The sequence below is a fragment of the Diorhabda carinulata genome, chromosome 4 (genome assembly GCF_026250575.1).
Source record: "Diorhabda carinulata isolate Delta chromosome 4, icDioCari1.1, whole genome shotgun sequence".
Classification (NCBI taxonomy): Eukaryota; Metazoa; Arthropoda; class Insecta; order Coleoptera; family Chrysomelidae; genus Diorhabda; species Diorhabda carinulata.
Genome location: NC_079463.1, coordinates 8,199,147 through 8,216,475, shown reverse-complemented (window position 1 = coordinate 8,216,475; position 17,329 = coordinate 8,199,147). Strand labels below are relative to the sequence as shown.

At 33.2% G+C, this 17,329-nt stretch overlaps 1 protein-coding gene across 1 annotated transcript; it reads right to left on the bottom strand.

The window, feature by feature from the left end:
* Nucleotides 1-640: 640 nt before the first annotated feature.
* On the bottom strand, nt 641-15,451 carry LOC130893067 (forkhead box protein D3-like). The gene is made up of 2 exons (XM_057798841.1): nt 14,344-15,451; nt 641-3,933 (listed from the first exon to the last, which is right to left on the bottom strand). The coding sequence occupies exon 1, from the start codon at nt 15,291-15,293 to the stop codon at nt 14,367-14,369; it is 927 nt and encodes a 308-aa protein (XP_057654824.1). The 5' UTR covers nt 15,294-15,451; the 3' UTR covers nt 641-3,933; nt 14,344-14,366.
* Between the last annotated feature and the right edge of the window lie 1,878 nt (nt 15,452-17,329).

Here is a 17,329-nt window from a genome sequence, read left to right as displayed (position 1 = left end):
CGGGTTCGAATCTGGTCTATGAAAATTCACTTGTTCAATTTTTTTATATGTACTGAATTAAATTAAGAATATGTGGTACCTAGTATACTACATGATAAAATTATAAAAACCGATTTTTTGTAACAAAACAATATAATATAGCTAAATCATGAAAGCAAATTTAGAATAAACTGACCACCAACATCAGGTGATCAGGATAGGTTAATAAACGTTTAAATATGACAAGATTTGGAGAATATCTCACTCATGGAGTTCTTTTACAAAGACTGGAAGATTTAAGAGCAAGGAAGAGGAAAACTTAAGCAAGGTGGGATAAAGTAGTTGTTACTTTACATGAGAAAAGAAGTAGAGTATGAAGAAAAACACAAAAAACAGCACTTAAGAAAAAATAATAACAAAATTTGTATATGTAAATTTTGAAAACATACCACTATATGATTTACGTACGTGGATCTGATTATATATGTTATGGTTATTAGATGTCGAAAGAAATTGATTAGTTATTGGTCTTAAATCATCCGTCAACTCTACAAGTCAATTCCAATTCCTATATACGGGGTTACATCTAAAATTTGGAATGAACATCACGTTATGTTCTCTTGGCCACACAATTGATGCAGGGGGAAATAAAAATACAAAAACATATCGGTATTCTTTATGTCGTAATCAAAACAGATAAAAATATCAAATAAAGTGTCAATCAGTTCATTATAATATTTTTCATGATAACTAAGTACATTTCATTATGAAACAAATCAAATTTTTCGAATCTATACATTTTTTAAAAATAAGACAAATATGTTGAATAATATTGTTACAGCTTCACTAGTCTATACATAGTATGGAAGGAGAATTGTTGAAATCTTATATCTACACTGTACAATTTGTAATTTGCAATATTATGTACAAGTTAATACGACGCCTTTTAACTTATTCAACTAAGTGTGTTTATACATTCAATTTATTTTCTATACACAGTATATAAAATTGTTTTAAATCACCAAATAATTTCTTCCACATCAGCAAAGTCGCGCCAGCAAAGTGAGGTGTTTAGAAATAACAATTCAGGAATATACATTCTTATAGAGATCTTTTGGTATGAGATCCTCCCTTACCATTTGGAGATTTACAATCTCATATTTAACTGTAGGTGCAGCTAATCAATGTAAGTATTTCAATAGCACATCGATACAAAACCTGTTTCAATTTACATATACGAATAGATATTCAAATGTTGTCTTGGTATATTTCCAATGGGGTAACTTGATGAGAAATATGGAACTAAAAATCTTTTTTATCTGAATATTGCATACATTAAGTTAATTTTGTATATTTCATCATTTTGCTCATCTTGAAGATCTGGACGATAATGTCCACTGAACTGATTAATGGCTAAGTAAAATCTATTAAATACAATTTTAGGAATTTCATGAACATAACTTTGAAAATAGAGTCGGCTGCTAATTACTTATAATCTTTCCAAAACGTGGAAGTATTTTGTGTAACTCAAGGTATCATATACGAACCTAACGAAGAAACAAGATTTTTTTTATAATCATTTTCATTTTTCACCCTTTAAGTCTATACACTAAGTCTAGCAAAACTTTTGAACCCTTCTAACCTTTTTAAATAAAAGTTGTCGCTTTTCTCGACCGAGAAAACTTTCTCTTCTGCAAGTGAAGCTTTAGGTAAGAAAACAGAAAAAAAAACAGTCAGAGGGACCAGATCTGGTGAACAGATGTCACTTCCAGTCTTTGCAATCCACTATTTTGACTGTTTCAAAAGTGTAGTGTTGGATTAAAAATTAATCTGCAGTTATGAATCGATGTAAAAAATCGTATATCATTTTGCTTCAACTGCGTCAATAAGACATGAGAAATGTTCATTCTAATGAACTTTCGGTTCAAAGTGAGCAAACGCGGTGCCAAACGAGCCTTATGTATAATTCTTCAGCTAGTTTCGATGATATCGTTAGTTGTCACAATTTTTGGCCCCTCCAAATGCTCTTCGTCAGTGTGGTGAAGAGTCTCCGTACACAGTTTCTATTTTCTTCATTTATTTGGGCAAAATGCCTATTGTGAACAAATTTAGTAACAGCTTAATACACATTTTTCTCCCTTTTCAGAACGACTTACTTATACGATTTTCAAACAAAAACTAAACCTACAAAATTACTAAATTTTTAGTGAGAGCCTCTCATTCGAATTTTCACCTACAAACATTTCAAATTTCTTTTTAATGTTAAAAATGTTTTAGTGGTTTAAAGCTTTGCACACTTGTTTTCTATTCTTTACTCCCGATTTTATTCTCAGAATTTCCGTGGAAAAATGTACAGTTTTCTGCTAATATTTTATGAGATTATTTGGTGATTTACAGAGGTATTTGAAAAGTTTTCATTTTCCTACTATCTACAAATCTACATCTAAACAATAAATATTGCAACAGCTAAATCACATTACAGTTCGCAAATCTTTGGTCTTTACGAGATAAAACTATTTGTGGCATCTTTAGCTGCCACACTTCCAAATTGGAAAAATTGGCAATACTATAAATTGTTATTACTCGTATTTATATTCAATAAAATTTATATAAAACATTTCTGCGACTTTTATATTGGTGACATTATCGCAATTTTAAATTTGCAATTTCGCGTTCCTACTAGTGCTTTTGAATATACGAGGTGTAATGAAAATTGCAGTTAATTACTTTTTTTATTATTTTTTATAAGGCTTCCGTCTCAATAGGATTTCTGGGGAAGAAAAATGAGGGTTAATCGTCTTAGAAATATAGAGCAGCGACAAAGAAGGAAAAAGAAAGAGTTGGTGTCAGAATAGATGGAGCAGTGAAATCACAGGACAATAGGTTTACATAATAACTAGAAGCTTGAAGAACTGGGCACAATAGAACGTGAACTATGACTTCCTAGTCCAGTCGCTGTAGTCAAAATTTTACTTAAACCTATCATTAAAACCAATAATAATGATTTTTGGCGCACAAATAGTTTTTGAAGAGTCCTTTGAGAAAAAAAAATGATTTTGCGCGCTGCCGGCTGGAATATGGGAAAAAACACCGGAAAAATTTGTATTTCGAATATATTTAAAGAAATGCTTTCAGTCACGAAGCTATTGGTTCAATGCTATCAAAGGGCAAGTAATTTTGAGAAAGAGTTATTCAATACTTACCAATTTTCGATCACACCTCGTATGTAATTACGTTTAAAAAGAGAGATAGTAGAGTGTATTTGAACGTGACATTAGAAAATTTTGGAGATTGTGGATAATTACATGAATGAAAAAACAAAAACTCATAAGTACATTCTATAGTCATTAGTGAATACATGTAAAGATGTATTTCTGAAAACATCCAGTTCACTCCTTATTTGAGAACAACTGTTTCTTCATCACTTGGGATATATTATCTTCAATGAAATAATTTTTATTTACATAGAAGATTCTATATTATGAAAATAGCATATATCGTCACAAAATTATGGCACATTTCAAAAAAACACGGGCATAAAAATAACCGAATTTTTCTTGGTTGTATATGAATTTTAATAGAACTTAATAACCATCGTCCAAAATATGTGAGGCGTTGAAATTCTATCACCAATTTTGTTTGCATCTGGTCAATTAGGTCTCGTTTTGCTATGTGGCAGCTAACAGAAGATTTTTGTGATAAAGCGAGTTTTAAAAATTTTAATATCTTATGATTTCTTTTACTTCATTTCTTATAAGAAAATGATTAATGATTGATTCCATAACTGGTGTAAATAATCTTTTACGATCCCAAACATTTTTAACAATTTTCTGGTCGTATGTTTTGCTTTAATTAACAATTTCTCCACGTAACCTATGAAGTATTTTTCAGTGAATGCTCCATTTGACTATACGGAAGCGCTTTAGTAGAAAGTGTTCATTTTAGCTGCAGGACCTGTAAGAAATTAAGTTGGAAATAATTATTAAACGCCGATTGCAATTTTTAGTACCAAAAAAAATCTTCCAAATTGAGTATTCTCTATAACAATTATTGCAATCAATCTAAATTTTGTTCGTATGCCATAAAACAAATAATAAATATTAAATTTTTTCAACAAAATATGACAGACTAACCAATATCTTCTTCTGTTAACTTTGCTTTGTTTTAGTTCACTCATTTTCATGTTCAATGTCTTTATAATATTTTCTGCAGATGCAAAATTGTCTTCAAGGTAATATAAATATTTTTAATATTTCTATCACCCAGTAGTTTAGTTCATACCTTTCTTATTTGTTTTTTGTGGTTTTGAGGGTATCATTCTTATTATATAATTTTTGTCATAGACAGATATACAGTATGTTTCTGAGAAAACCCGCCATAGGATTTCCCATTTTACCATTTAAACTTCATGGTAACCTCGGGTCGCTTGACCCTTCTCACTCCGGGGAGGGGGGGGGATCGGTCGACCGGACGACCTTTTTGGGTCAGTCTTTCTACCTGTATTCTATTTTTATTGTTCATATATCAAATAACAATCATCATAATATCATCATCATATCATAATTTTTCATCTTCTTAATGCTATTTTGTTAAACGCTATGAAATTACATTTATTTTGGTTTTCGAATGAAAAAAATCAAACAACTTTAACAAATGACAGGTTGGGTTAATAGCTTGGAACTGTTTCCTTTTTTGTAGTTTAAAAATCGTTTTCGGGCACCTAGCGTTCTAAAAAACTTTCTGGTCCTCTTAACCAAAAATTATGTTTAAAATTGTTATCGAAAAGCTTTGATTTGAAAAGTACTATTTATTTTGATTTTGTTATATTTCTGATCGAATATTGAAATAAATTGTTGTTATAAAATAAAAAAGTTCCAACTAGATACAGCAAAATTCAATCAAATAGCGTTAAACAGTTTGAAGTCAAATGTAATTTCAGTGCGTTTAATAAAATAGCATTAAGAAGCAATTATGAACAGAAAAAATTGTTATTTAATGTATCAACGATAAAATACAGGTAGAAAGACTGACCCGAAAATATCGGCGGTCGACCGCCCTCCCGGAGCGACAAGGGTCTGGCCGCGCAGGTAGGCGACCCTAAGTTAACATGGAGTTTAAATGGTAACATGGGAAATCCTATGGTTGGTTTCCTTAGAAACATACGGTATATAGATTTCATGTATTGTGATTGTGGAAGCATAGGTGTACCTGGTTGTTTTCTGATTGAGTGAAATATGTCATCATTCCAATGATTTTTGTCACTTAGTAATAGTTTTCAACACTACAGATTTTATAAGACCGTCGAATTGGGCTAAAACGGATATCTGAAGCACTGAATATTTCATACGAACGCGTTCATCAAAATGGATCCCCAAATGTTTGAATGTTGACCAAAAGCATGCAAGGGTAGAAGCATCGCGTTCGATCTGTGCTCGATTTGAAAACAACGTAGACTTCTTAAACCGAATTGTTACTATGGATGAGACTTGGGTACATTTCTACGATCCAGAAACAAAGCAACAATCGATGGAATGGCGATACTCTGGTTCTCCAAGATCTGTGTCCAAAACTCTGCTGGAAAAGTTTTTGCTTCAGTTTTACGCGGAAAGCTATCCAAATGCGATTTGTTTTTGCAGGAAAACGCCTCTGCACACAAATTTCATGTTGCCATGCAAAAAATTCGTGATTTGAATTACTAGAACACCTCCCTTATTCACCAGATTTGGCTCCGTTTGACTATCATCTCTTTCCTCAATTGAAAAATAGTTTTAAAGGTCGTAAATTTTTTTCCAACGAGGAGGTAATAAAAGCTGTGGAGATCTGGTTTGCAGAGCAAGAAGAAACATTTTTTTGAAAGGTCTAGAGACGTTGCAGGTTCGCTGTAATAAATGTATCCAATTAAGAGTAGAATATGTTGAGTAATAAAATATTTTGACATTGAAATTTTGTTTAGTTCTATAGTAGGCTAAGTATTTTTCAATATATCCTCGTACACAGTTTCTGTATTCTGCCTCGTCGACTGTTTTTTCTGTCAGTTGGTGGTGTTAATTTAACATTCAACTTATAACTACATTGGAGTTTGAATAAACAACTTTTACTTATTACAAAAATTTTGGTGGTAACATCTCAGCGAATGCACCAAAAATAAAAATGGTAAAAATTTTAATTAGAATAAAACGGGTATTATAACATAACATAATAACAACATAATGAATGGTTTCAATGTTGGACATTTTGCTGTGTGGAAAAATGTTCTAGAATAACTAAAAATAATAGCGATTTTTGAAACAGGGGATAATATTCTAAAAATATATCTAGAAGAAATTTATCTTAAATACCGGACATTAGTATTACTACCCGGGTTCATACAAACTTCTATTTCATATCAATTTGTTTAAATTTAATTTGCTTTACCAACGTTCCATTTTTCTATTTCTTTCACATTATTATTTATTATCTGCTTTTTTGTTATAAGCGAGTTTTAATTCGTGTCAACTACAGGGTGCGGCAGCATAACTTCCTTTTTTAAAAAGTTCGCCATTTAGTCGGTAGATGTCGTAACGGAGTGCTAGTGGTCTCGTTCGAGAGGGGGGACTATAAAGTTTTGTCCCGGCACAGTTCAGTCGCCATCATGCGTTGGAACAGTGAGGAGCGTGCGTTTGCCGTTGAGGTTTACTTTTCGAGCGGATGTTCTGTGATCGCAACCCAGCGCGCCTTTCGGAATCGCTTTAATTTAGCCCCCTTGGCCCCTGTCCCGGACCGGAAATCAATTGTTACGTGGGTCACTACGTTCAGACAAACTGCAAGTGTGACAAGACGAAGAACTGGAGTCCCTCGGCCCATTAGATCACCGGAGAACATTGAGTTAGTTAGAACTTCAGTGTTGCGATCACCACGGCGTTCTGCGCGCAAACATGCGTCTGCCCTTGGACTTTCCGATCGTTCTGTGAGGAGAATACTTCATGATGATCTTCATTTTCATCCATACAAGATGGCAATTGTGCAGGAACTTTCTGAACGTGACTTCAATTCTCGGAGGAACGCGTGTGAGGTTTTTCTGGAAGTCGTTCCTGAGGACGCTATTGTTTTTTTTAGTGATGAAGCCCATTTTCATTTGTGTGGATCCGTAAACAAACAAAACATGCGCTACTGGGCTGATACCAATCCTCGACAATTGCATCAACGGCCTTTGCATTCACCTAAAGTCACAGTGTGGTGTGCAATTTACTCACGTGGAATTATTGGTCCCTGGTTCTTTGAGGAAAATGAAGTCACAGTGACAGTGAATTCGCACCGGTATGTAAACATGTTACAGGAATTTTTTTTCCCACGGCTAGATGAGTTGGACTTAGGGGACACTTGGTTCCAACAAGACGGAGCAACGGCACACACTTCAAGAACATCGATGGCTGTTTTGAGGGAACACTTCCCAGAGCGCCTTATCTCAATTAGGGGCGATTTGGAGTGGCCAGCCCGCTCTCCCGATTTGACCCCTTGTGATTATTTCCTATGGGGTTTTTTGAAATCCCGTGTGTATGTGAACCGTCCAAGGACCCTACAAGATTTGAAGACGAACATCCAGGAAGAAATTGCCAACATAACGCCTGCTATGCTGGCAAGAGTCATGACAAACGCCAGAAATCGGTTTACTCAGTGTATGGAGAATGGGGGACGTCACCTAACTGATTTGATCTTCAAAACTCAGTAAAACAAAACTTTATGTATGTGCCTGTATTATAAAAAACGAATAAAAATTTTCTGATTCATACAATAAGTTTTATTAACTTTTGAAAAAAGGAAGTTATGCTGCCGCACCCTGTAGAATGAACTAAAGCCTCCATTGTTGAGTGTTATGAGCCCTGAGTGATCAATGACGCACTTAAATTGCATTATAAAAAAATATTTTTTATTTATCGATATTTGCTATTAATAACTGGTCAAATATCTTGATAAGTATCTATCTGTACTTTTATTTTAATAACATGTTTTTACTTTTTTTTATTCTTCTGAAATTCAACAAATTTTTGACATCCTCCAATTCATTAGTCACATTAAATTGCCTTATGTTATTTTTAACACTATCCTCTTTTAAGTTCTATCGGATTTAAATCTGGAAGATATGGAGGCAAATACAATACAGTTTGACATTGTTATCATATGAGGTCAAAAAATTGATACTTTATATACCTAATCTTATGTAATCCAATTACTTCATATAATTCTTGTCTTAAGTAGCTGGAATTGAAAACAATATTTTTCCATTAGCCCTTTAATGATATTATTTTTCAGGGGATAGCTGGATTCACCCGAACTGATCGACACAAACAATTACGGAGTTTGTGTCTTTTAGAGTCATACGGAGCAAGTGGATTCAATATAATGTAACCATTTGCTGTAATTCAGAATGATACTTTTCTGTTTTTGTTCCTGACTTAAATATCGAACAAGTATTATAAATGAACGTTTCAGCATGAACTATTATCAATCGTTGTCCTTTTGACCTTTCGTATAATTATCAAACCAACTTTTCGTTGGTATGTATGACTGATGTGCACGTAAACCTCCTCCAAAAACCAGAATAGACCTTCTTCTTTCCTCAATCAAAAGTTTTAAATGATTTTTTGTTCTCCTCCATCCGGCGGGTGTAATTTGGGCGCTAACCATCCTTCTTTACCTGTCTGACCAAGAAGGATGTAGATAATCCGACATGTATTTTCGGCGCTAAGAAGTGCAGGTAGGTCGAGTCATAAAATAACCCAATAGAGGGAAAGTTGATAGATTTTTAAGTAGGTTAGGTTAGGTTATGTAAATCTCTTATTTTATATCTAATATGTACTTTAGTACTAAATAAAAATATAAAGAAATATAAAATTTAAATATAAAAGGGCAGATTTTTCATTTAAAAAAAGTGGAAAGTAGCCCCCTCTAACGTTAAATTTTTTCAGACCTCAAGTAATAATAGGTCATTTCTCTTATAGAAAAATCTAAAAATACAAAAATATATCTTATTACTTCAATTTTCACAAACTATGCGAACTTTTATAGCAAAGGTCAAAGAGATTCTCACTTGTGTTATATAGAGAAAATGTCCTCAAATTTATTCAAGCACCAAATGAACAGTATTTGTTGGTTTTCGTCGGCAGGAACTTGCACCATGAAAACGGAATTAATTGTCACGACCTTCAAATAAGACCATTGTACTCTACAACCCGCTGGAAAAACACATTTGAGAATCATTTCCATATTAGATATTGCAAAATATTTGGGTTTGAACAACTTCGAAAGAAAGAGACTGCATTTACTACAGAAACCTATAAAATTTGTTAAAACCCTAGAATCGTAATTCATGGCTATTTATTGGGAGGATAATGTGCAAAGGCGCATTGTTAAATTTTAATACTTGGCATTTTCCTTATGGTAACGACTTTTTAAGTAACAGCCAATTAAAAACCACAACAGATCAAAACAAGGAGTTCCGGTTCGATAGAGTGCAACAGTTTGAATACCTGGGATGATGGTAACAAATGAAGGGGACGAAATTAAATAATTCCACAAGAGATTGGCAAAAGGCAATAAAGCAGCTCTAGGAACTCTAGGAAACCTTTTAAGGTCCAAAGATATCGCAATGGCAAGGAAGCCATGAATTTACTATTATACAACCTATGGTGTTATATGGTAGTGAATGCTGGGTCATTAATGAGAAAGAGGAAAACAGGCCAAATGCATGAAAGAGAAGAGTGTTAAGAAGTATTTTTGGAGGGATATGAGTGGAACAAGATGAATGGAGAAGAATAAAGAAAATATATAGTAGGGGCAAAAATACTGCGTTGGTTGGAGCATATAGCCAAAATGGAAGAAAACAGGTGGGTGAAAAGAGCCTTAGCAAGTAGAGAAAGCGTAAAAAGAAGAAGAGGGCGTCCGCGTAGAAAATGCCTAGATACATGTAAGGAAGACTTAAAGAAGTTAGACATAGCGAACTGGCGCAACGCAACCGTGAACAAAAGGTGTTGGAGGAAAGCAGTCAAGCCATATAAATTACAAATATTTGCCTTATAGCTTAAACTGTTTTATGGCTCGAAATAAACTAACAGAAAGGCGTTCGGAGGATTCATAATCCGACTCTGTCAGGGTAAGGTATAAATATAAGGGTTGTGCATATCATAAAATAACTGGAGGCTAGTCAATTTCTTAAATCTATTACTGATTATTGTTAAAGTCGAACATTGGAAAATCTTTTAGAAGAAGCTTGTACAGAAAAAGGATAAGAATTAATCGATAAGACAAACAAACAACTGCTAATTATATCGTATTGTTTTAAATTAAGACAAAATTTTAACAAAAACAGCTTCATTCATTGTGTAACGATTGATCAACGTGCCAAAACTTAATAGTTCCAAATTTTTTATAATGCTTACTGACTTTTTAAGAAACATATTAAAAGTTGCGGTCATAGCAAAAGAACTACGTTCTTATGTTCAGTTTGTTCATCGCCTTGCACGCCGGCGTGGTTGAGTACTTACATCAGAATCTTGTTTTTTTTTTGGTGGAAGTGAGTTCAGAAAAGGCGTACATTTCCTCACTATCTTTAATCATTTTACTGTGTTAAGATGATATTGGTAGATTGGTATAGATGAAGCTTGTTTTATAGACTGCATTATAGACTGATAGTTCAATTGTGCATTAGATTTGGGTTCTTCTTCAAAACATTTATTAAACAAAGCACTAATGGCTTCAACATTTCATCTGTTACTTTCACTAGGGACTTTATTTTCTCTACGAGAGCTGGATTTATATCTAAAATACTCTGGCATGTTTTGTAGACCTTTGTTGAGCATACAACAGAAGTTTTTTGGTCCTGTAATAGTCCAACAAAATTTTTTTCGGTCTAGTGTGCCAATAAGGTTCATAAATTGATATTTTATTTATTATGTATTAACGGAGATATGATACAATCATGAAAATTTTAGATTGGTCTCTCTTTTTATCTCGAAATTAATCCATAAAACTTTTGTGAGAATCTTTATAGTTTGCCTTAGATATATTTGGCAATAAAGGTATTGAATCTATATGAGTGCTTAATCTTTGACTACAGTCACTGTAATAAACAACCAGTGATTGTGAAGGAAACCATTTTATACGCAATAGGGAGAAATAATTTTTCATTTGTACAGAAGGTATCTCATAAGTAATGTCGGTTTTCATATGTGAAAATTTCTGCGCCTAAATTTAAGAATAGCGTAACTTGTTAAGTCTAGCCCCTAATTCTATTTTTTATCTATTGATGACGCTTATTTTATTTATAAGAAATAGTACCAAGAACGATAAATTTGAAATTCGTGAATTATTAAGACATTATTGGATTAAAAAGTTATGGCAGCAAGGAAAATTTTTGAAATTGAAGGTAAGCAGTTGAAAATCAACCTAGTATCAGCCGATTATCAGACTCTCTTAGACCTTCTAAAGATATCTTACATCACTATTTAAAATCTTTAGGTTAGGTCTATAAAAATTGTGGAATAGTGCCATACGAAATTCAACCCAAATATCGAGTTCAAGTGTGTAAATATCTCCTTGGCCTGTCAAAAGATTATTTGACTAGACGCATTGTTATTTGCGATGAAAAATAAATTTATCCCAACAACCTGAACATGGAAAATTAGTTGATGGACAATTACCAGAGGCCGTCGCAAAGAGAGGTTGATTCGAGAAAAAAGTTTGTTGGAGTTTGGTTCTGCTATCAATCACAGTAAGCTGATATAGATGTATGAAAGCGGATTTTCTACAACAAGACAAGAAAAAGAAATAATAAATCCACAACAAGCACAAAAAACCGTATAGAGTGATGTGTGTCTCGCAAAATTAAAATAGTATGATAGTTTTCAGTTACGTTTAAATTGACCACAAAAATAGCGCAAAAACGATCAAAGAAGATCAAGCGAAACTCAATTCGGCTTCAGAAATTGGTTGGGAACACGAGAAGCACTTTTGGCACTGATTATATTACTATAAAAATGCCGGGCCCAACGGAAAGATGTATTTGCAGTCTTTATCGATTACGAAAAGGCATTCGGTCGAGTAAAATACGACAATTTAATAAATATATTAAGGGAAAAAGGAGTTGATAGTTCCGACGAAAGAATAATCGAAAAATTATATTGGCCCCAAAGAGTGGGCGTTCGATTCAACGGAAAATCGATAGAAGGATGCAAAATCTTAAGAGGAGTCAGACAAGGTTGCATACTATCACCACTTCAGCTTAATTTGTATTCAGATAAGATCTTTAAGCAAGCTAGACACAACTTATCATATGGAGTAAAAATTAAAGGTAAACTTATAAATACAATCAGATACACAGACAATACAACTGTATTGTAATGTGTGACTAAAAATTAACTGTTCTAAAGCAAAATATATATAAAACGGACAAATGATTCAAAGAATATCCGGTTTCAAATATCTTGGTTGCTACATTACCGAACAAATTCAATCCCGATAAGGAAATAAAATGTCGAATTGAGGTAGCTCGTACATTTTTTAAAATGAGATCACTCTTCTCTAATGAAAATTTAAAATTTCAACTCCGCAAATGGATGATCAAATGTTACATATGGTCAGTTCTCTTATATGGGGTCTAAGCATGGGCTTTAAAAATATCTACCATTAATCGCTTAAAGGCTTTTGAAATATGGTTATATAGACGCATGCTCAAGGTACCGTGGACAGCTATGCAAATGCGGTTCGTTAGTTGGTGGATAACATTAAATGCAGGAAAATAGCTTATTTGGGACACATAATGCGTGGTAGCCGGTTTAGTATCCTCCAGTTGATTATGATGTTGAAGGTCATAGAGGAATTGGAAGTAAACAAGCCTCTTGGTTGAAGAATATTAGAGACTGGACTGGGATAAGAGAAGCAGGACAATTATTTAAGCTAGCTCAAGATAGAGAGAGTTTTGCCATGCTGATCGATATTGTCAATGGGACGCTAAGAAGAAGTATGATTCCTATAGATTGGCAATTTATTATCGGGAGTAGCAGACATACTGAAAAGTTGTTTAACATTCAAACAGCTAGTACTTATATGTTCAACTTAAAAGTGGTTCTGTAATAGATGCCGCATATCTAGGAATGCTGTTATGCCAAAACCATTTTCTAGATTTCCAGAAATTTCCAATTTTAAGAAAGGGTAAATCGTTATGAAAATCAACAAAAAAAACAAATTCAGAATCTCTGATTTTTTGGACATATGGGAGCATAAATGTTTCAACAGAAATCTATTATAGTTTTCCGTGTTACTTAGTAAATTGAATAAACATTTTCTATTTGTTTATTGAAAATATTTTCGTTATATGATGGATTATATCGAGTTTTGTGGATTTTTGACTTCAACTACGTATTCAGAGTTTAAAATATGAGGTCAATTTTTCCAAAAAAAATAACCTTTGAAATTTTCATAACCTGCTCAACTAAAATGATACCATAAAGGAGATTATTAATTAGTTTTCTCATTAGGCTTTGTCCAATTTGACTATCTATTATTGATAAAAAAATTATCTATTTTAATACTTAAATTCTACTACAAATATGGTTTTCCAATGTTTTGTTTCAAAAAAATACATACTAGTTTACGCGATTATCATTTATTATGTAGTCCCCGTATTTTCCGAATGAACTTATAGACTAAATGATGATTTTGACGCTGTAAGCATTTAAAACAAGTAGTTTATTCTCCAGATAACTTTGCAAAATGTTTGCGATGAATTACTTTGACTGATTGACAATTATTTTTTGGATAGTTTGAACAAACTCTGTATATTGTCTATATTGAAAAATAATATGTCAATTTTTTCATTGAAAACTCGCCCCCGTATTGTTTTTTCTATAGATTTTTTCACGATCTAAGAAAGTAACTTATATTTATACCCATCGCCTTTGGGCCAGTTCATTACGAGACATGAAACAGTTTGTATTAGAATCAAATAAAATTTTATAAAACTCAAATTTCTCTATAAACTATAAAAAGAATGTTAGGTATTTCAATATAATGGTGCATGCCTGCACAATACGCTTCCAATAAACAGCTAAAATTTACGATTTTTGGATAGTAAAGGCACATTCTTATATAGTGATAAATACTATACATTATTTGAGTATATTTAACAGTTTTTTTGAAAGAAACTCTACAAATTTATAATATTTTTAATTTTGTTCTACTTTCCATCTGATCCTCTAAGTTCTATATTAAATTTTTACGGTTGGAAATTAACTTTGATAGAAAATGAATATGAATCTCTTATCTATGATAATAACAACAAAAGATTGTTAATACGCCCGTATAAAATATTTAATAAAATACTGATTTTACCTTTACAAAAAATCTTGAATATTTCACCTCGTCCAATCGTCACTAGAAGATAACGGAGAAAACGCAGATCCATGGTTGTGAATTTTTGTAAGCGTTATGTCAGGACTCATATCATTTTTGCTCCTATTACCTTCATGCCCCATAATGGAGTCTATTGAAAATCCTGGTTTAATTTTCTTAATGTCCGTTGTACCGTATTCTTCTGAATCTTCTGAAACTGTAGTAACACTAGACGGTTGAACAGGCACCGGTTTGCAGATCGTAGGCTGAGGTAACAAACCAAGATGACTGAGACTTATTCTCGATAAATCTATAGGACTTAACAACGGTAGATTTGTAGGGAGATTTGTTGGAATTCCTGGAATATAAGGGTAAGGATTGTGCATACTAGTATGGCTGAAAATGCTGTGATGATAATTTTCTTGACTTGAGAGAAACGAAGCTACCATCGCCGACGCGTGATGATCGCGTAACATAATATTCGGTGAAGGTCTTTTGTATCTTTTTCTTCTTCTTAAAAAGCTTCCGTTGTCGAACATATCTTCCGCTAAAGGATCCAGCGTCCAATAATTTCCTTTTCCTGGATTCCCCGGCTCTCTAGGAATTTTAATAAAACAGTCATTCAACGAAAGATTATGCCTGATAGAATTTTGCCAAGCTGGAAATTTTTCTCTATAATAATGGAATCTTGACATTATGAATTCACATATACCGCTTAGAGTTAATTTTTTATGAGGTGACTGTAATATCGCCATCGTTATTAAAGCTATGTAAGAATAGGGAGGTTTTATGAGTTGATGACTGGATTTTTTCGATTTCTCTTTTTCTTGTTTAACTTCTGGAGATTCTATTGTGGACCCTCTCAAGTCTAAGGGACTATCAGGTACGGAATATCTTGCATCGTTGTCACTGGTCGTCAAATGACGACAATTTTCCTCCATAGTCAGCATTTAAAAAAATAGCACTTGTCACTTCGAACGAATGAATGACGGTTATCACTCGCTTATATACGGTACCATTTACTACGGTTTTTTTTATCGCGAGATTGATAAGAAAAAAGATAAGGACGATCGGTGTGTGTTCACTGTACGGATTCAAGATTATATCTGACTAGAGAAATGTTATCCCAATATTTTGATGACAAGAACAATGATGGTTCAAGCCACCGCATTTCCGGCGGTGTGTACGAAAACAAAGCGGTGTAGGGGGTGGGGGTAAATGGAAAGACTCCGCCTTGTTCGCCCTCTAGTCACGCCTATCTCACCCTAAGGTATGAGGTTTACGTTGGCATTGTCACCGACGGGAGTTATATCATGTTGGTTACAGCGACGTCTCTAACTAGGGAAAATACGCAAAATAATAATGTATTTATGATAATAATCATAATACCTTTTATTGGAATTCAATCTATTTCAATTTATTGAATGCTTAATAAATCTAATAAAAAACATATACATACATAATTATCTTCGAACGTATAATAATAAATATATTAATTTGAAGAACACATACCGTGAAAATAATATTATTTCACTAGTGTAGTAGTGAAAACTCATTGTATTAATAAAATGATTTATAAAATAGTATCTAGTACTAACTTATTATATAAACAAGGAAAAATATTTCAAAATTTACGCACGGATTACAAAGCCTCACTATTAAACGTTTGAGCCAAACATATAATAGCGTCTTTTTTGGCTAATAATACAATATATGTTTAAAATATAAACTATTGTGATTAAATAATTATTACTACATCACTCAATAAGTCGTATGGCTGACACACAGATGGCGCTGCCATTATCAAATCCATGTGACGTTAATGAAGTAGGTACCAACTTTAAAAAGAATATGACTTTAAGATTCATGACATTTCGATTAGTCAGAAGAAAGTGGCAGCCATTTAAGTGAAGTTACTTTAGTTATTTTCAAAACAATGAATTTAAAACAATTTCGTGTATTTATCATTGCTTCTTGTGAAAAAAATAATGTACAAGCTCAGCAATGGCTTCAAAAGTGATTTCCGGATTCTGCTCCATCGATTATCGTTAACGTTCTGGTCCACCAATTGTGGTGGTTACTCCAGACAACATCAAAAAAGTCCACCAATTGGTTATATCTACTCGTAAATTGAAATTGCATGAGATAGCTGAGGCCATAAAGATATCAGAAGGCCGTGTGTTTGAAATTATTCATGAACATTTTACCGCGTTTACTCGCAATCGGCTAAAAACAAAAACGTGTAGGTAATCCAGAGCAGTATTTGACCATGTAAAAACGTAATAAATCATATTTCTTCGATATGTGGCAATGAATGAAACATGGATCTAACACTTCTCTCCGGAATCAAAACGATCATCATCTGAGTGAGCTGCAGCTACTAAAAGAGAGATACAATCAACGGTGAATACTACATGGTGTTATTGGATTATTTTAATGCAAAAATCAAGGGAAAAAGGCCTCATATGTCAAAAAACAAATCACTGTTTCACCAAGACAATGTACCGATTCACGGTCGAAGACAACGGTGGTTAAATTGAATTCGAATTGCTTCCTCATCCACCTTATAGTCCATATCTGGCCTTCAGTGACTACTGGCTATTCGCACGGCATCGAGAAGTTAAAGAAACGTTGAAATGGTCTTGAAGGAGACTACATTAATGAATAAGATGAATTTTTGATATATATATATATATATATATATATATATATATATATATATATATATATATATATATATATATATATATATATATATATATATATTGAGCGTGTTTCATGTTTTATAAACTAAAATACCGGATTCTGAGATAACTTTTACCCTGAAGTAATGGAGATAGTAGGAAATCCAAGAAATAGTTTGTTACCGACTAAATCCGCTGTGTATGATGTTGTCGTTTTCTTGGTGTTACTGCCCTGTACCGGCCTTGACTTCCTTGAGTTTTCTTCCTCGGTTATTCCCTTCCAGACCTGCCATGCCTTCTTC

What these genes read in the sequence shown, in the direction of transcription:
- LOC130893067 (XM_057798841.1), bottom strand. Translation starts at nt 15,293, where the DNA reads ATGCTGACTATGGAGGAAAATTGTCGTCATTTGACGACCAGTGACAAC.